The sequence below is a fragment of the Mirounga angustirostris genome, unplaced genomic scaffold (genome assembly GCF_029215605.1).
Source record: "Mirounga angustirostris isolate CCGP_5_RB_7025 unplaced genomic scaffold, mMirAng1.0.hap1 SCAF_14, whole genome shotgun sequence".
NCBI lineage: Eukaryota > Metazoa > Chordata > Mammalia > Carnivora > Phocidae > Mirounga > Mirounga angustirostris.
The window spans coordinates 90,406,325-90,418,795 of NW_026991722.1; the positions used below are offsets into that span (position 1 = coordinate 90,406,325).

A 12,471-nucleotide genomic window follows, 5' to 3' on the forward strand; every position below is an offset into this window, starting at 1 on the left:
CTCTCCTCCTCCTCCTCTGCTGAGAGCTGGGAGGGGGGGTCAGGTAAGCCATGTGTCTCAGCTTTCAGGGCATTGGGGCTGGAGAGCTCACCCTGACCCACCCAGCTCCCTGGTGCATGTCTGTGGCACTGACCCTCCTGTCCCCAGACTTCTGTTCACCCAAGGGACTCATTCCTGTGTCAGATGACCAGAGCCCCTGCTTGGCTTGCCAGTGTCCCCTCCTGCCTCCTATACTTCCCTTTTCTGCATTCTTGCCTCCCCTCTGTGCATGCCCAGCTCTCCAAGGAAGAGGGATGCTCCCCTCTGAGGCCCCTGTTGCCTCATGGCTGTGTCTTCTACACATGAACTCTTGTCAGTCTGATCTGGCTCAGTATGTCTTCCAGGGGATGGGATGGCCAGTTGCATATATCTTCACACAGTTCCCCAGAACTCTGCACCAGTAATAGTTGCCCCTCTTTGTAACTAGGTAACACACAAAGCCACTGGCAAAGTGATGGTCATGAAGGAGTTAATTCGGTGTGATGAGGAAACACAGAAGACTTTTCTGACTGAGGTAAGAAGATGGGGTGGTGGGAGTTAGGAGTTTGGTTTCACTGTTGGAAGAGGAAGATTTTACTAAACAGTTTCAGGAGGAAACTTATTTTAGAATTCCTTTCTTAAAAGCTGAGCAGAAAAGAGCTCTAGAGGAATGCCTAATTATCTGTTCAATGAACACTTACTAAAGACAGCATGATCTGGGTACAAGGGATACAGTAACAAATTGGATGTGGTTCAGAGGAGCTTACAGCTAATGGGGGGTAATGGACATGAAAACAGACCAGTTTAGGACAACTAGTTACACTCACCACCTGAACACCCTGCTAAGGGAGCTTGGAGTGGGGCCTCCCAGAGAACTCTCACCCCTGTGGAGCATTTACACAGTTTTTACCACACCTCCCAAGTTGTTCCATTCCTTCAGTTGGTACTCCCATGGTCTGGGTATTGCCCTCCAGGCCTTTGTTTCACTCTCAGACCCTCCCATTCCAGTTCCCCCCAATAAAATTCCCAGAAAGGCAGGATCCCAAGGGTGAGGCCTGTGAGGCATCCCCATCATGTAAGACTAGAGGTAGGAGATGCAGGTAACACTTGTCAGATTGACTGCCTGGAGGAAAGGGGGTGAGGAAGACACAGTGGGAAGTAACCATCCACCCTCCTTGGCCTCTGCCACCCCCAGGTGAAGGTGATGCGCAGCCTGGACCACCCCAATGTGCTGAAGTTCATTGGTGTGCTATACAAGGACAAGAAGCTGAACCTGTTGACAGAGTACATTGAGGGGGGCACGCTGAAGGACTTTCTGCGCAGTGTGGTGAGCATACCACCCTTGCTGCTTTGCTTGCAAAGGGTCATGCTGAGCAGAACTGGGCATAGGCAGGGGGGGTTCACTGGCAGGCCATGTTGACTCATGAGCCTGGATCCCAAATGGGACAGGGCCCCACAGCCTCTGATGGGCATTCCCCCATCCCATAGGACCCGTTTCCCTGGCAGCAGAAGGTCAGATTTGCCAAAGGCATCGCCTCTGGAATGGTGAGTTCTGCCAGCGGTGGGAGTGGTGGCAAGGTGGGGATGGGGAGTCAGGATAGGTGCGGGGATTGCTGGCAGGTACTGGAAGACAGAGACCCCAGCCTGGGCAGCTTGTGTGGGCTGGGTCGGTCAGCAGCTGCTTATTGAGCTTCTTTCGGTGCCTGTGAAATTGCCCCCAGTTGCCTTTTCTTAGCTCACAACCTACACTTAACGGGTTCTAAATCTTCAAGGGCAAACAGGCATGGGTAAGGCAAACTAGTAGTGTCCAGCTGCTGTGGGAACTTGGCGCAAGTAGAGAACCTCACTGCCTATGAAATCAGAGAAGGGAGAGATGTGTTCTAGCTAAGCCTGAAGGATGGGTCAGAATTAGATAAAAGTTCCTCTTGGCAGAGAGACCCCAAGGTTGAGGTCTGTTTCACCTGGGAAAGAAGGAGACCAATTATAGTAGTAATACCAGTGACCGTTGCTGAGTGCTTTCTATATGCCAGGCACTGAGCTGAGGGACTAACATGTATGTATGTGTTCCTCACGACAACCCCGGTTTCCAGATGAGAAGCTGATCTAGAAAGGGATAGGGCAAGGAGCTTAGGCTAGTCAGTCTGACCCCCAAACCTGAGATTTTATTTTATTTTATTTTATTTAAAGATTTTATTTATTTATTTGAGAGAGAGAATGAGAGACAGCACAAGAGGGAAGAGGGTCAGAGGGAGAAGCAGACCCCCCGCTGAGCAGGGAGCCCGATGTGGGACTCGATCCCGGGACTCCAGGATCATGACCTGAGCCGAAGGCAGTCGCTTAACCAACTGAGCCACCCAGGTGCTCCCAAACCTGAGATTTTAATCACTGCCTTCATGTGGGGCCCATGAAGACTGTGTTAGTCTGGAGGTACATTAAGATCTCTGTGTTTTGGACTAAGGAGTCTGGACTTTACTTAGGAAGCCAAAAAGACAGGTGTAAAAGATACTTAAGCAAGAAAGTTTTGTGAACAGAGCTGTTTTTTTGAAGATGGGTCTGGTGTGGTCAGTAGATGGCGGTCGAGTTAGGAGAACTGAAGGCAGGGAGACCAGGGGTGGGGCTAGTGAAACATTTCAGGTTTCTGAATTAAGGTATGGAATTAAGGTATGACTGTGGGGACGGGAGACTGGGAGGCGGGGTGCAGAGAGACTGGTTGGCAGCAAGGGAACAGCGGTAGGAGGAGAAAGAGTAGGGGTGGCTTGAGGTACCTAGAAGAATGGTGGTGTTATTTACCAGATGTTTGCAGGGGCAGCAATGTTGGGGAAACAGGTCTGGGAAGAACTAGTGTTGCCTGAGGCTGATATGTGGTTAGTGGGGGTCAGCATGTGTAGAGAAGGTGGCTTTGAGGAGGCTGGAAGAAAATGCAGGAACACAAGAGTCTCAGGAACAGGTAGCATGGGAGAGGTGCAGGCAGTCTTGGGAGAAAGGACAGGCAGGCAGGTCACAAGAGCTACAGCATTTAGGAAGAGCTCCCTGGGTATGTGAGCAGAGCCAGGAGCCTTGGGGATAGAAGCAGTATTAGAAAGGACTGGAGGGGGGCGTGTAGGGAGCTCCTTCCACATTGGCTGGGGAAGGGAAGAGAAAGAAAAGGAAGTGGCTGCAGAGTGACAAGAGCCAGGAGTAGAGGCCTGGATGTTAGGGGGGCCGGAAGCAGAATAGCAAACAGAGACTTGCATGAAAACACTGGGGTAGGAAGAGGAAGAAGTTAAAGTGTGGACAGGGAAGAGCAAGGAGTATGCTAAGTCTCAGAGAAGGAGAATGTCAGGAATATGGAACCAGCTGGCCAGGAGGAGGTCACTTCTTCCCCTATCACAGGCAGGAAGGATCCAGGGTGGCTGAAGCCAGAGATTGGGGTGAGGATGGCAGTGAAGGGGGCTAGGAGCAGTGCATCTGAGGGCACTCACTTCAGGTGGCCTGGATCTATGTAAAATGGGTAGAGGGGCTGGGGGCATGCAAGGCCCCGGGCCCATAGAGTTGGGGACTTTAGGAGGGAGCAGTGAGTGTCTAGAGCAGCCGCTGGGTTGGGGTCAGTGAACAAAGGATGGTCAGAAGGTGGTAGCAGGGAGAGAGAGGAAGCCCAAGCAGCCTTTGGCTTTCTGTTGGTGTTGGGACAAGGGAGTGACAGCAGGCAGCCCTAGCCCTAGGGTCCAGATTGGGTTCTGAAGCTGAATAGGGATGGCCTGGGAGAAGAGCAGGCCCCCAGTTGCGGAGTCTGCATCTGCTTAAATTACTGGCCATTGGCCTCAGCTCGTACTTCTGTTCCAGGCCTATTTGCACTCCATGTGCATCATCCATCGGGATCTGAACTCACACAACTGCCTTATCAAGCTGGTATGTCCCACCACCCTGGGTCTCCCTAGGGCCAGCCCTCTTGCCTTGTCACAAAGGAGACTGACTGTTCCCCACCTAAGGCTCCTGTCTTGCCTTTCCTGCCGTACCTGATGCCCTCCTCTGTCTTCTGGGGGCTCTCAAACACATGTAAACACAATTACACCAACTCTCAGTAGCAGCCTTTGAAATCCTTTGGTTAGAGAGAGCTCCAGAAGTTCCTTAACTATATATAGAGCCCTGGTGTTTTTCCTGGTTTCACCCCATGGTAGTTCTGTAATGCAGCTCACTACAGACCCTATTCTACAACTGTGGCACCTTGAGGCCTCACTCTGAGGCCACAGAGCTAGTAAATGTATAGTGGCCAGTTTGGGGTCAGCATTTTTCACACCACCCATCAGCTCTGGTTGTTAGCATGTCATTTATCCTGCTAGCTTGCAGTCTAGCTCCCTGGGTGTCCACTAACTGGCCCTGCTCTTCCCTCTGAGTCCATACTAAATAATCTTAACCTTTTTCCACATGACTGCCCTGTAGCTATTTGAAGAGCTTATCTCCCCCCAAGTCCCCCCACTGACTACCTCTACCTTATCTTTTTCTGTCTTATCCTGGTTCTAGCCATGCCTTAAATCTTTTGGGGAACAAGGCAGAATGGGATTTAAAAAAAAAAAAGAAAAGAAATCCCTTTTTCTGCCTCTGAGTTCCACTCTCTAGGTCCCAGAGCCTTATCCCTCCAGGCTCCAGGGGCTCTGCTGTGAACACCCCCAGGTCTGGGGACTCTGCTGTGCAGATACCAGACTGTTAGAAAACAAATAACCAAGCCTTGTCTGCCAGAGAGTGCTTTAGCTGTGACTCCCCTTTGCTACTACCTTTTCTCCCCTTTTCAATGACTTCTCTTGGGAATGTCCTCACCAAGTCCTGACCTGGCCCTTGTCCTACCAGGACAAGACTGTGGTGGTGGCAGACTTTGGGCTGTCACGGCTTATAGTTGAGGAGAGGAAAAAGCCCCCAGTGGAGAAGGCTACCACCAAGAAACGCACCTTGCGTAAGAATGACCGCAAGAAGCGCTATACAGTGGTGGGAAACCCCTACTGGATGGCCCCTGAGATGCTGAACGGTGAGTCCTGACATTGGACAATGGAGGGGTGCCCCAAGAGGGGAGTTTGGGGGCCACATCTTGGAGCAGAGCCCTGGGTGTTCAAGGGAGGCCTGTGAAGTAAGGCCAGGTACCCACAGCTGATGGCTAGATGATTTTTATCCCTTGCCACACTGGACCTCATAAATTTCTTCCTCCCTGAGCTCCTGGGCCTAGGGTGAGGTCTGACTGCGGCTTTTGTGCCCCAAGGATAGCTGAGAACTCAGGCTGTTTATTGCCAGAGATTTCGCCTTTTCTTTCTCCCTGCTGAGAACTGAAGTATGGTGCCCCCTCGTGGATAATACTCAAACCAACCAGAGATACTGAGTAGGATTCTTGAAATGAACAGGGTTGTGAGGGCTCAGAAATGGCCTGATTCAACCCTTTTTTGGAGTCTGAGGCCCAGAGAAGTTCAGTGGTTTGCCCAGGAACATGCAACTAGCTAACGACAGAGTCCAGGTGAACCTTGATCCAGTTCTCTTTCACTGTCCCATGCAGTTTCATTTTGGGCAGTGTGTTTTATAAGATCTCTCTGAGGCAGCCCACCCAGGGCTGAGGAAAGATGATATTCAGAGGGTGCCTGTCCTGGGCAGCCTTTACGGCATCCCTGCAGAGCCTGTTCTAGCCCTGGTTCTTGGCTGTGGCCTGGTTTGGCCCCAGACTCAGTACAGAGCAGATAAGAGACCACACCTAACAGCCTACTCTCCTGTGTTCCCCAAGGAAAGAGCTACGATGAGACGGTGGATGTCTTCTCTTTTGGGATCGTTCTCTGCGAGGTGAGCTCCAGCCAGCACAGAGGCCAGGCCTGAGGCAGCAGGCCTAGTAGTTCTGCCCTGCCCCAGAACTGGGACTGCTCCTCCTAATGATGGGCAGTTCACCATAAAATCAACGCGAGACACATTTGAGTCTCATGGGTCCCATGAGAAGGATTGGGCAGGGTTTTTTCAGGTGAGGAAACTGAGGCTCAGAAAGGGGCAGCAACTTGCTCTTAGTCCCACAGCCAGGAAGGGGCAGATGAGAGTGTCCTTACGGTTGTCCGTCTAGCTCTTGGTCCAGATGCAACCTTTCCCTCTGGTCCCCCGTCCCCGGGCCCTAGTAGTCCCGTGGCCGTCAGCCCTACAAGTGGAAGTAGCCACTGTAGCAAGTGTTAGTCTGTCTCACACAGGGCTGAGCATGGTGGGGTGGATAGAGTGAGTCTTAGAAAGATCTCTGCCATTAGGAGCTTAGCTCAGTGTGTCTGGAAGCACTCAGTCAAACACATATGTTCAAAGTCTTTTGTAACTCCTACAAATGGTGAGCGGTAGAGGAGAGACAAGGGACAGTTGGAATAATGAAGGAGGGTTTTTTAAAAATTGTTCAACAGAAGTCAGTTGAGCATTTACTGTGTGCAAAGCACTAAGCTGGTACCAAAAGGTTTCAGACGTGAATCAGACCCTATGAACTCTGACAGGGGACATAGACACGAGGGGACATGGCAGGGCAGAGTGGGATGTGTGGAGCTGCCTCTCCAGATTTGGAACATCTTGCTTCTGCTGCAGTGAAGCCTCTTCTAGTAATCAGACTCTCAGTTGAGAGAAAAGTCTGGATTCGTGAGATTTGGGCATGGGGGACAGCTCTTGAACCTTGGTTTTTACCTCCCTCTTCTGCCCATCCTTCCTGTCCATACACCAGTATCCCACTGCCCTGTGACCGAACCCACCACAGTCCATTCCTGACCAGCCATCTTTTCGTCTGCAGATCATCGGGCAGGTGTATGCAGATCCTGACTGCCTGCCCCGAACACTGGACTTTGGCCTCAACGTGAAGCTTTTCTGGGAAAAGTTTGTCCCCACAGACTGCCCCCCAGCCTTCTTCCCCCTGGCAGCTATCTGCTGCAAACTGGAGCCCGAGAGCAGGTTGGTATCCCGCCCCTTTCCCCCAGCTCCCATAGGCCTGGGATGCTTGCCCCAGCCTTCCGCCGTCCCCAAGCCCTTCCCAGGTACAGAGGCGGCAAAAGCCTTGAGCTCAAGGATGCGGCTGTCCACCACTGAAGCCGCCCTACCAACTCTGATATGCCTGGTGGGGTGGTTGGGGGCACAAGGGCATAGCCGTGAGTGACCCGGATATAACACAGACACAGCCATGAAAACAAATTGTAACAGAAGAAAACTCACCCAAACCTATGCCATTCTAACAGAATAAGTGTTTCTCATGTTCACCTATCTATGTCCAAACAAATATAGTTATAATCTCAGATAAAGAAAAGTTTTATATTTTGCCCTGCATTTTCCTTGTTACTACCCAGTCTTCCTGTTTATCATTTTTGTTGACTATGTGAAATTCAGTGTAAGAGACTGTCCGAACATACTATAATATACATAATGTAGGGGCGCCTGGGTGGCTCAGTCGTTAAGCATCTGCCTTCAGCTCAGGTCATGGTCCCAGGGTCCTGGGATCAAGCCCCACATTGGGCTCCCTGCTCGGCGGGAAGCCTGCTTCTCCCTCTCCCGCTCCCCCACTTGTGTTCCCTCTCTCGTTATGTCTCTGTCAAATAAATAAATAAAATCTTTTTAAAAAATAAATAAATAAAATAAAAAATATACATAATGTAGATACTCAGGTTTTTTCAGTTTCTCCTTACAGGTATTACTACAGTGAGCATCTTTATGCATTTAGCTAATCATCTCCTTTAAAGAAAAAAATTTTAAGTGACCTTTATTCATCTCAGGCTATGGTTTTCATTATTGTCAACGTTACCCCAGTTTTTTCCAGGTTTGTGCATTAGAGAACTAGAAGCTGTGTTTGTTTTTCTGCTCTCAAAAATCCTGTTTCTTTTAAACAAATTCAAGGGGCACCCGGCTGGCTCAGTCAGTGAAGCGTCCAACTCTTGATCTCAGGGTTGTCAGTTCGAGCCCCACGTTGGGCATAGAGATTATTTAAATAAGTAAATCTTTTAAAAAAATCATATATGACTAAAATATATAGCACAGAAAGTGCATGTTTTCTGTGATCATCTAACCATCGTACCCCTCAGCTCTTCTCACTCTCCTGCTCCATCCCCTCAAGATAACCAGTTGGCACATAGCCTTTATTTCAGAATGGTTTCCAGAGGTCCACATTAGAGTTGGGAGGCTCTACATTTTGTTCCTTCATGGGCCAGAGGACTGCAGTCCTTCAATAACACCAGAGTAAGAGCATGAGGAGAAAATGTGAAGCTACGCAGTATTTGTTTGCTAATATCCCTTCGTAGTCATTTTAAATGTCTGTGTTTAATTCACTCAAAAAATACAGACTGAGTGTCTGTCCTGTGCTCGACACTGTCCTGGGCACTTGGCTGAGCAAAGCAAAGCTGCCTGCCCTCCTGGAACTCACATTCTCACAAGGAGAGATGATAAACAATAGATAGAATACCCTTCATTGAATATTAGGAAGTGACAAGTGGTATGGAAAAAAGACTTTCCAGCTCTCCAGACAGAGCTGAAGAAAGAGGATGTGTAGGGCGCAAGTTGTAATTTTAAATGTGGTGAGAGTGGGCCTTGCCGAGAAGGTGACAGGATGGTTAAACAAAAACATGGAGGAGATGGAGGAGTAAGCCTGAGCTGGCTCAGGCTTCCAGGGCAGCTAAGCTGTTTCCACAGCACTGGGAGCCTGTTGTTTGTTTTCCCCTTGGGAAGAGCTGCTAAGCCTATGAAATGTCCCTTCCTGAGCAGATCCATTGATGTGGAAATAGTCTGACTGGAAGGAATCTTTAAAAAGGCACTTAGTCCAATTCCACCTTTGATGATTGCATTTTCTCCAAGACATGAGAGGAGCCTTTTTTCCCCTGAACTTGTTTTTTTTAAGCTACCCCTTCAAGCAAGGCCAACCTTGTCACAGTGCTATCTCTCATCGTCACAGCAACCCTACACAGTAGGTGTAACATTATGTAACATCCCCATTTCCTGCAGAGGCACAAGGTTAAGGGGCTTGCCCAAGGTCACACAACTAGGAAATGGTTGAGCTACAGGCCTAGGTGCCTTACACAGCACCCTGTGGCCCTGCCCTTGTCTCAACATGCCTTCAACTCACCCCCCCCACCTTTTTTTTTTTCTAGACCAGCATTCTCAAAACTGGAGGACTCCTTTGAGGCTCTCTCCCTGTACCTGGGGGAACTGGGCATCCCGCTGCCTGCAGAGCTGGAAGAGCTGGACCACAATGTGAGCATGCAGTACGGCCTGACCCGGGACTCACCCCCCTAGCCCTGGCCCAGCCCCCTGCGGGGGGGCGTTCTGCATCCACCATTGCCCCCTCTGCGCCCCATCCCTGCTGTGGGCAGGGCCATCCGGGCTTCCTGTGATTGGCAGCTTGTTTAGAAACAGAACAAGCCATCCCTACTACCTCCCCAGGAGGCGAGCGGGCGCAGCACCAGGGAAACACATCAAGGTTTGGGGGTCTGGTTACTGTCTGTAGATCCAACACTCGCCTGAAAGCTGTGAAGAAAAAAAAAGAAAAAAAGAAAAAAAAAAAAAAAGCCTGGCCCATGGGCCAGGAGGAATCTGTTACTCGTGACCACTTGGGACCTCCCTGGCATTGGGATTCCAGGAGGCTCTTGCTTATACTAATGAGCATGACCTGGACCTGCTGGGCAGGATTCCAGGGTGAACCTGCCTGTGGGCTCTGAAGTCTGTAGTCCAGCTGGGTACAGGAGGACTTCCAAGTGGGAGTGTGGACGAAAGACTGGTGGCCAGGCGGCTATCCAAGGATGTGAAGTGACAGTGGTGCTACCCACCCCTCCACTCTGTGTTCCACCCTCCTCTGGGGCAGGGGTTGAGGGAGCAAGTTTTGAAGAGTCCCTTAGTTTGTGGTGGAACTGGCCAGGAGTTAGGGGAAGGGCTAGTTTGCTCATCTACCAGGCCTAGGGGCCACATCAGTGTGAGGGGGAGCTTCCACCTCATGTTCTCAAACTGTACTGCTAGAGGCTCGCTGAGAGCTCCTGGGCCTCTCTACCTGCAATAAGCACTCACCCACAAATGCAGCAAGAGGCTGGGGCCTGGAAAGAAAGGGCCCCGCCCTCTAGAAAGCCCGTATCCTGGCTGCTGTCACGCATACCCTGGTGGGCACCTCAGTCAGAAGCCCAAGACATTTAGCTTAGTGCTAGATAGGTTCTGGAGGATTGTGTGGCTTGCCGCAGGCCCAGCGTATGAGCCAAGAGAGTGGGAATCTCAGCAGTCTCTTGGCCCTTTCCTTGTGGCAGCCATTGCTCACCCTTCACCATGCCTGGTCCAAGTAGCAACTTGGGCAGGACGAGGTGGTGGCAGAGTCCCGGAGCTGGGATGCTGGGGAAGACTGCTCCCTGAGCTGGGCTTTCTGGCTTCTACCTCCCTTGTTGGTTGGCCCAGCTCAGTAGCTCCTTGTAGCTCCTGGCTGCAGCTTCCTGACAGCTATGGGCACTGAAAAGCGCTGGAGGCACCCTCTACATTGGCTCCCAGAACTCCAGGGACCCTTCAACACAACAAAATTTGCCTCCTCCTATGTGTCTGTGAGCTTGCACCGTATTTAACAAATTGGGAATGGGTTTGGGATATTACTGCAATGTGTGGTGGTTGTGTTTTTGGGGGTGGGGTGGGGGGAGGTAGTAGAGGAGGAGTGATCCAGGCGAGTGGTTGATGTCAATACTGTTTTGTTGCTGTATCTGTTGGGTGATATGTGAAATACTGTACATAGGCCTGATAAGTTGTGGGATTAGATGTCCTCTCTGGACAGAGTTTACCTGCTATATAGACCATACTTACATGTGGAGTGTGCAAGCTTGCTGTAGGGTTGAGCCCTGGCCCCAAGCAACCCTAAGTCAGAATTTTGTGGCTGGTTGTGCCTCAGCTGTCCCCAGCAAGCATGGGAGTGGTGGGCCCTGGTGGGCCATTGAGCAGACCAAATAAATTAAGCAGTTAACATAAGTGATGTTACTGAGAATAAAAAATTGACTTGGGGCCTGACTCAGCAGGAGGAGGATACATGGGGGGTCTGCTGGCCAACTTTCAGGAGCCTGCTCCATGACTCCCCACAGCAGGGGACTACTCATGCCCCGCCCCACCCCCAACTCTAATTCCCTCTTATATAGACACGAGTCTGCTCCAGGGAACAAGCGCTTCCCACCTGAGGCAACCCAATCCTTGAAGCAGGTCTGACTGTCCTGTGGGCCCAGTCCTTCCTTTGGGGCCATACACTTCCACCCTCTGATGCACGTACTTTCCTGTAAGCCTGGATATCCTCCCTGCAGAGCCGGGTGCCACCTTCATAAAGGGAAGAAATGAATGCAAGTTACCTCCACCCCTTGTGTTTTCCTTCAAGTGCTTGAGAGAAGACCTGGCCTTGCTTCTACACATGGGAGATGTGGGGCACTGGACAGGATGATACCTGGCTAGTGGGATCCTGGGCACAGTATAAATCCATATACCCGAAGGTGATTTCGCCCAAAGCTCGGGGAGTTCAATTTAAGGACAGAATCTGGTTCTTGGCAAAACTGGTAAGCCAGGGTACCCCTTGTTTGTAGAACTACAGAGCAATGTCTAGGCATGGGCAGAGATCACCCTGGGTGTTCCTAGAGGCAGAGAACATGTTGCTGAAATCTCATGCTGAAAAAGTCCAACAACTTCCCATTGGTAGCTTCTTCTAGAGCCCTAGGGGTCACCCCCACAGGGGCCTTCCTCTACCTAGAGCTGCTCCCTGCAGCCCAAGGACCCATCCCCCTCTGCACACCCATCCCTTTGGCTGCTGCAGCAGCACCACCACCCATCACTTCTGTCTCCAGCACCTGCGCAGGGCTGCCTGCATGTTCATTTTAACTACCTCCACCTCGGGAAGAATGCTGAGGGGGGAGAAGATTTGCAGTGACCAAACTGCCTGTGGGGAGGCCAGCATACCCATCTTTCCTACAGCGTCAACCTGAATGATTCCTAGTGAAGACAGAAGGCAGGGGCAGCAGCTACCCACCAGTTGTTGCTGCCTCCCAGTTACAGGGCCAGGGTTAATGACAGCCAGCGCTTGCCACACAGGTGTGGACAAGGTAACCAAAAACCAATCAACTTAGGGGAGGAGTGTCCTGGCACCCCATAAAAACTTGGCAATACAGAGTTTTGGGTTTTTTGTTTTTTGGTTTTTTAATTTATACAAGTCAAATGCAGAGCAATTTCCTGCACTTTATATGCAGGTATCAGAATGAGGTATATAAAACATGTACACAGAGAAATGCTTTTATAGAAAAGTAGAAACCAGTAATGTACTGTTCTTCAGTATCACTAACACCAGGGGACCCATGAGGCCTAGGTCCCCTCAGCAAACCACTCCCAGGAATAGTCTGCTGAAGAGAATGGGCCCTACTGACCCCCCTCTCCCATGTGGGACAGTGGAAGGGCTTTGGGAAGGAAGCTCTGGATAGGGAGCACTGCTAAGGCCTCCAAGTGTGACATCAGGGCTTGGAG

The 12,471-nt window shown here is 50.7% G+C and overlaps 1 protein-coding gene across 6 annotated transcripts in view; it reads left to right on the forward strand.

Moving 5' to 3' along the window:
• Positions 1-11,310, forward strand: part of LIMK2 (LIM domain kinase 2) — a 58,949-nt gene extending 47,639 nt beyond the window's left edge. For 5 of the 6 annotated variants that reach the window (XM_064578703.1, XM_064578701.1, XM_045887282.3 and 2 more), the window contains 8 exons: positions 467-553; positions 1,214-1,345; positions 1,507-1,563; positions 3,841-3,906; positions 4,843-5,017; positions 5,756-5,811; positions 6,773-6,930; positions 9,108-11,310. In XM_064578703.1, the coding sequence (XP_064434773.1) occupies positions 467-553; positions 1,214-1,345; positions 1,507-1,563; positions 3,841-3,906; positions 4,843-5,017; positions 5,756-5,811; positions 6,773-6,930; positions 9,108-9,252 (876 nt within the window). In that variant the 3' untranslated portion in view covers positions 9,253-11,310. The remainder of the gene's footprint in view (positions 1-466; positions 554-1,213; positions 1,346-1,506; positions 1,564-3,840; positions 3,907-4,842; positions 5,018-5,755; positions 5,812-6,772; positions 6,931-9,107) is intronic. The other variant, XM_064578702.1, reaches the window with a different exon arrangement.
• Positions 11,311-12,471: the final 1,161 nt, after the last annotated feature.